The 6,251-nt window shown below is 51.7% G+C and overlaps 1 protein-coding gene across 1 annotated transcript; it reads left to right on the plus strand.

Annotated features, from left to right (window-relative positions):
* The first annotated feature begins 3,338 nt into the window (after positions 1–3,338).
* On the plus strand, positions 3,339–4,223 carry LOC100957310 (melanoma-associated antigen 11-like). Its single transcript, XM_003803598.2, has one exon. It carries the CDS (start codon positions 3,339–3,341, stop codon positions 4,221–4,223), a length of 885 nt encoding a protein of 294 aa, XP_003803646.2.
* Positions 4,224–6,251: the final 2,028 nt, after the last annotated feature.

Here is a 6,251-nt window from a genome sequence, read left to right on the forward strand (position 1 = left end):
AGGGAGGAGAGAGGGGCACTGAGACCCTTCCCCCTTCCTGTCCCCCCCCATCAGCCCTGGAAAGCCCTGTATGTAGGGCAGTGGAGGCTGGATGTGACGTATACTGACTTCTGTTTTCGAGGGCTGAGAGAAGCAAGGGCCTTGGTCTGAGTTCCAGGCTTGAGATAGTGGAGGGGAGAGGGCCCAGCTCTGTCAGGAATCAAAGACAGACCCCAAGAGAGAAATGAGATGACCCACACCCCAGGTCGAGGACCTCTAATAATTAAACTTTTGCCCTACTGTGGGCCTGGGGCCATGTGTGAGGCTGAACCCCTCCCCTATCTTCTTACTCAGGGTATTGTGGGAGTCAGAGCCTTGTGAGACCTGGAGTGACTCAGGACCATAGAGGGCAAGGCCTTAGGGAAGGAGAGAGAGGTTCCCCTACATCCCGGTAGTGGCCCCATGGTTCATCCTTGTCTTTGACTCTTTCTCGATCCTGCTCCCTCTCCCTCCCCTTACCCCTGGAAAGCCCCATATGTGGGGGTGGGGGCCGGATGTGACATATATTGACTTCCATGTTGGGGGGCTGAGAGAAGCGAGGGCCTTGTTCTGAGTTCCCAGCTACAGATAGAGGAGGGGAGAGGACGCAGCTCTGGCACTATAGGGAGTCACAGCCGGGAGTGAACTGATGTCCTCTGGGGTACTTAGAGGGCAGATTCAGGCTTTGCAAGATCCCAGTAGGGATCCCTATAGTCCATCCTTGGCCTTGCTGTCTGCCCTAGGATGCCCCAGGTGTGGGGGCTGGATGTGACAGGAAATGGGGGGAGGGATCAGAGACACGGATGGACTTTGGGGCTGCTAAAGGGATGTAGCTTCCACCTGGGCGACTGATAGTGGTGAGAGTCTTTTTCTGAGGTCCGAGCTTCATATAGATGGAGGGGAGAGGACCTGGCTCTGTTGTGAGTGAAGGTGAGACACTGAGGGAGGACTGAAGAGGCTCCCACCCAAGGTAGAGGGACCCTAAATAATCAGCTGCACTCCTGCTGTCAGCCTTGGGCCACACTGAGGCAGACGTATGAGGCTTGAGCCCTCCTTCCTTATACTTCAGGAGACACTGTGAGTCATCGAGCCTGCTGTGACCCAGGGCTGACTCAGGGCCATAGAGGTCAAGGCCCAGGCTCTCTGCAAGATCCCTATATGGGGGCTCCACATTCCTCATTCACTCTGCTGTCAACCCTGGGAAACTCTGGGTGTGAGGAGCCCAATGTGATGTCTGTTGACGTCTGTTTGGGGTATTACAGAGAAAGGGCCTTGGTCTGAGGTCTAGCTTCAGATCAGCAGAAGGCAGAGGGGCCAGATCTATTAGAAGTGAAGGTGAGAGGTTGAGGGGGACTGAGGAGGCCCCCCACCAGGTAGAGGAACCCAAATAATCCAGCTCCGCCTCTCCTATGGGCCCTAGGAGCTGTAGGTATGGGGTCCTAGGTGTGATGTCCATTGACTTCTGCCAGGGAAGCTGACAGGGAGAGGGCTTGGTCTAAGGTCTGGACATCAGGTCAGAGGGAAGAGGGTGCAGCTCTGGTAGGAGGAAAGTAGGACACTGAGGGAGGATTGAGCGCCCCATAGCATCACCCCTGTCCCTACTGTGACCCTGGGAGGCCACAGAAGAAATTTCACAAGGAGGCACCTCCCTAATTCAGCCTGGGAAATCTGAGGGGTGATGATGCAGGTTGGCAGGGGGTTGGGGGCCCAGGGCCTGCCAGCAGTTGAGAGGACACAAGGGAGTACAGAACACACTCCAGAACACAGGGGACTTTGGCACTAGGAGGCCCTGGGCAGGGTGGCCAGATGTAATGCGTCTTTGTTTCTGCCTTAGCCATGTCAGAGGGGACGGCCTTGGTCCAAGGGAGTCATAAGTCAACAGAGGGGAGAGTCCAGGGTTGGGCAGGAATCACACGGGGAATGTTGCTGAGGACTGAAGGCACTAGATGCTCCCACCTCACCCAGAAGAAGGGCCCGCTGAGAGCCCATCCTCTGCTGTTCTCAGACCTGGGAGGCCCTGGCAGGGTTGCATATGGCATGGCTCATTTCTGGCATGAGGTTAAGGATGCAGTTCTCAGGGAGATGAGCACTTTGGTCCCCGAGTGAGGACACCTAGCAGAGGAAAGAGTCCCAGGATCTGCCAGGCCCAAGCTGCACCCCTAGGGAGGACTGACAAAACAGCTGGGAGCATCACAGAAATCTGTCCCCACCCTGATAACAGCCCTGGAAAGCCTGTGTAGGGCTCAGGCTGAGGACCCCTCTCATATCTGAATCTTTGGTCTCAGGGAGGCAACACCTTGGTCTGAGGGGGCTGCAGTCAGCTCAGCAGAGGGAGGATTCAAGGCCCTGCCAGGACTCAAGGTAAGAACAGAGGGGACCCCATTCACCTAACATACAGGACCAAGACCTGCTGTCCCCCACCTCATGTCAGCTGAGGAAAGATGTGGGGAGTGGTGGGTTAATGGCCTCTCACTTCTTCTTCTGGTGTCTTGGGGAGACAGGGCCTTGTTTTAAGGAGGTGGCCTCAGGTCAACAGAGGGAGGGTCTCAGGCTCTACCAGGCATCCAGGTGATAACCAAGCAGGATCCTCCTTCCCCCAGGACACATGGATTCTACTGAATCTTGCTGTCCTCGTTGGGATGCACTAGGCAGTTGTACCTACATAAGGGCCCCACACACCACCTGCTCCATCTCAGGGATGTGAGCCCTTGTTGCGAGAGTTTCTCACACCAGCAAAAGGGTGTGTTCTAGGGCCCACAGGGGAAAGGTGAGGGCCCTGAGTGAGCACAGAGGATACCGTCCACCCCAGGACAGTGGGAACCCCCCAGAGCCCAGCCCGCCCTCCTGACGGTGCTGAGGGCCCTAGTACTTTGTGTGTATCTGCCCCCGAGGGCTCCTCACTTCCTCTTATGTGGCTCTAGGAATACACAGTGAGACCTTGGTCTGAGGCAGTGTCCTGGGGTCACAGAGCAGAGGAGGCCCAGGCAATGCCCAGAGTCCAGGTCAGGGCCCGCCCACCTCTGCCCTCCCATGGATAGAGGTGACCCCACAGTGCCTGGCCCCACCCACTCACTGTCAGCCGTGGAGCCTCATACTCTGCCTACCAGCTGCCCTCGAGGAGCCATCTCACTTGGTCTTGTAGGTGCTCGGGGGACAGGCCAAGAAAGAGGACAGGAGCCCTCCATGGCCCCTGAGCACCACCTATGGAAAAACCCTGTAGGCTTTGGGCTTTGCTAGAGTCCTAGGGTGTGGTTCTCAAAGAACCCACTGACATGCTTCCTCTCTCCTCAGGCCTGCGTACACCCCTGACCAGATCCATAATGTCTGACCATCAGGATCAGCAGAATCAGGGCCTTCAGGCCCAAAGAGAGGTGCAGAATCCCAGGGCTCAGGAGGAGGAAGCAGCTGCCTCCTTCTCTGCTGGGATCCCAGGCCCCCTGGAGGAGGGGGCAGCTGCTGCGGGAGCCTCCCCCGCCAGTGGTGAAGGGCACCAGCCTGATGAGGGCTCCAGCAGCCAGGGAGCCGAGGGGCCAGCCCCCCCCCAGGAGCTGGAAGACCCCGAGGTGCTGCGAGATGCCCTAGAAGATAAGATGTCTGATTTGATCCATCTGATGCTCCTCAAGTATCGAATCAAGGAGCCAATCACCAAGGAAGAAATGATGAGTAGTGTTGTCCAACAATACGGAGATCACTTCGCTGAGATCTTCAGGGAAGCCACCGACTGCTTGGAGCTGGTCTTCGGTATCGATGTGAAGGAAGTAGATCCGCCCAGCAACTGCTACATCCTTGTCACCTCCATGGGCCTCAGCTACCATGAGGAGCTGGATGATGAGAATTGCCTGCCCAAGGTCGGCCTCCTGATAATCATCCTGGGCTTCATCTTCCTGGAGGGCAATAGTGCCCCAGAGGAGGTCATCTGGGCAGCACTGGGCATGATGGGGGTGCATGATGGGTGGGAGCACTTCATCTATGGGGAGCCCCGGCAGCTCATCACCCACCACTGGGTGCAGGAAGGTTACCTGGTGTACCAGCAGGTGCCCCAGAGTGATCCTGCGCGTTATGAGTTTCTGTGGGGTCCAAGGGCCCATGCTGAAACTACTAAGATGAAAGTCCTGGAGTATGTGGCTAAGATTAATAAGAGGGATCCCAGGTCCTTCCCATACCTGTATGAAGAGGCTTTGAGAGATGAGGAGGAGGAGGAGTAAGTTGCAGCAGGGGGGGGGACACAAAGCCAGTACACCACCAATGTCCCTTCCATCAACTTCTGTGGCCCATGCAAAATTAGTTGTTTCTTTAGAGAGAAGTGGGAGGCGGAGTATATTGGGAAAATCACCAGTTCATAACCTTTTTGTGTTCCTGTTATATTTGGGTGACTTAGAAATTTGTTTTCCTTTTGAAATGTTTCAAATTTTGTTCTTTTTCATAGAAATTTTCATCTAAATTGGAGAATATTGTTCTTTTTCATAGAAATTTTTCATCTAAATTGGAGAATATTGTTTATCACATGTAATTTTGCTTATGAAAAGTAAGAGCTTCCTATACTGTAAAAAGAAATAGGGAAAATTGCCATTTTATATTGTTTTGGATGGAGGTTGGAATTGGAAAGTTATTGGAACAGTAATTTTCTTGGAAATGAGAAAGAACTTTGCACTTAAATATATGCAGTTATGAAATAGAGAAATAAAATTTATGAAGTTATTTTCTGGCTTCTCATTTCTTCAAACCTTTTTTTCTATAAAAATTAAAATATTAATATACATGTATATCTGAATTTATTTGGCTCATTTGGGAGTGTAGGAGAAATTTAAACTCAATAAATAAGGCCCTCTGCTCACTGGCACATTTGTTCCCCAAATTTTCATTGAGAATCTGCTCTGTGGAAGGCCCTGAGTTAATAGAGACACTAGGAATAGCCAGGCCCACCCTCAGCCATGGGATTATGGCGTCTAGGAGCTTGGGTGGTGAGATGTCCCCTATGTCCTAAAGGACAAGTAAGGGAAAGGCTGAGGGTGTGGGGCTTCTGGTGAGAGCAATGAGGAGTGAATGCTCTGAGCCCAGGTGGTTTGGGGACTTTGGAAAACCACAGTTCCTTCTGTGGGAGTGGGTTGTAAGGAGCTGGGTGGTGGCAGGGCCAGACTCTGGGACAGTGTGATTTGTGACTCAGGGCTGAGAGCAAAGCAGAGAATAGAAAACTGCCCTGAGCAGTGCCATCTGATGGTGGCTACAGGACAGTAATGTCCACCTGGGGCAGGTGTGGAAAGAGTCCTGCACTCTTGTCCCAGTGTGTGTGAGCCCCGTTAAGAACCAAGTGGTTGATTTCCATCGTCTGTAGAGATTTCCTGAGCAATAAGGGTGACTCTCCATGTAGTGAGGCCTGAAGCCATTAGCCAGATGCCCATCTACCTAGGTGGGAGAACCAGACTGATGCTAATAAAATAGCATTTTATTTAGGTTATTTTTAGAGTAACTTGGACAGTTGTAAGCAAGATCTAGTGGTGGGGGGAGTTAAAGTGAAGGAACATAGTGGTTTGGATGGAAGAGAAACTGGGAGGAACAAAAGGAGTTAGTCCTTAATTTTATATAATTTTAGGATATTCCAGTTAGTTGTAAGTCACTGTGGGAAGCTCCTCAACACTTAAATAATACATCCTGTAAGAACATTTACTGAGCAGCATTTCTTTGTGTGTGATTTTCAGTTCAGGTTCCTATTCAGATGCAAATTCTCTGAGTTGTATTGGAGAACAAAAATATTTTTTTCAGAGCAGAGAATGGGTCTGAGGTCAAAATAATATCAGAAATAAATGCCAGTCATTAAAGATCCCATACGCACCAGGCACTGTGCTAGATATTTTAATACATATCGTAGGTTCTAACAGTCCTACAAGATACCACTTAAATCTATGTTACAGGTGAAGCTGAGGCTCCCGTTGCTCGGTAGTTTTCCCAAAGTCACACGGTTAGTGAACAAGGTTGCTTTGAATTCATTCACAGCCCATGCTGTTGGCACTCCTCACAGCCTTAGGTTGACCTCTGTCTCTGCATTCATTTCTCTTCACAGTACTCCATAGTGTCTATCAGGTGATGCAAAGAAGGACCTGTGGCTATGGCAATGGAAGCAGACCGAGCAAAGGACAGTGAGGATGATAATAAAGTACAACATAGGGATAGTCTGTGGGCTTGGGCTGGCTTAATGTAGGGCCCTCTGTCTCTGAGTCCTTAGGTTCCTTGTGAGC

The sequence above is a fragment of the Otolemur garnettii genome, unplaced genomic scaffold (genome assembly GCF_000181295.1).
Source record: "Otolemur garnettii isolate 467f Iridium unplaced genomic scaffold, OtoGar3 scaffold00352, whole genome shotgun sequence".
Lineage (NCBI taxonomy): Eukaryota > Metazoa > Chordata > Mammalia > Primates > Galagidae > Otolemur > Otolemur garnettii.

Bases quoted from the DNA above. Each gene is read 5' to 3' on its own strand.
- LOC100957310 (XM_003803598.2), top strand. From the start codon at position 3,339: ATGTCTGACCATCAGGATCAGCAGAATCAGGGCCTTCAGGCCCAAAGA.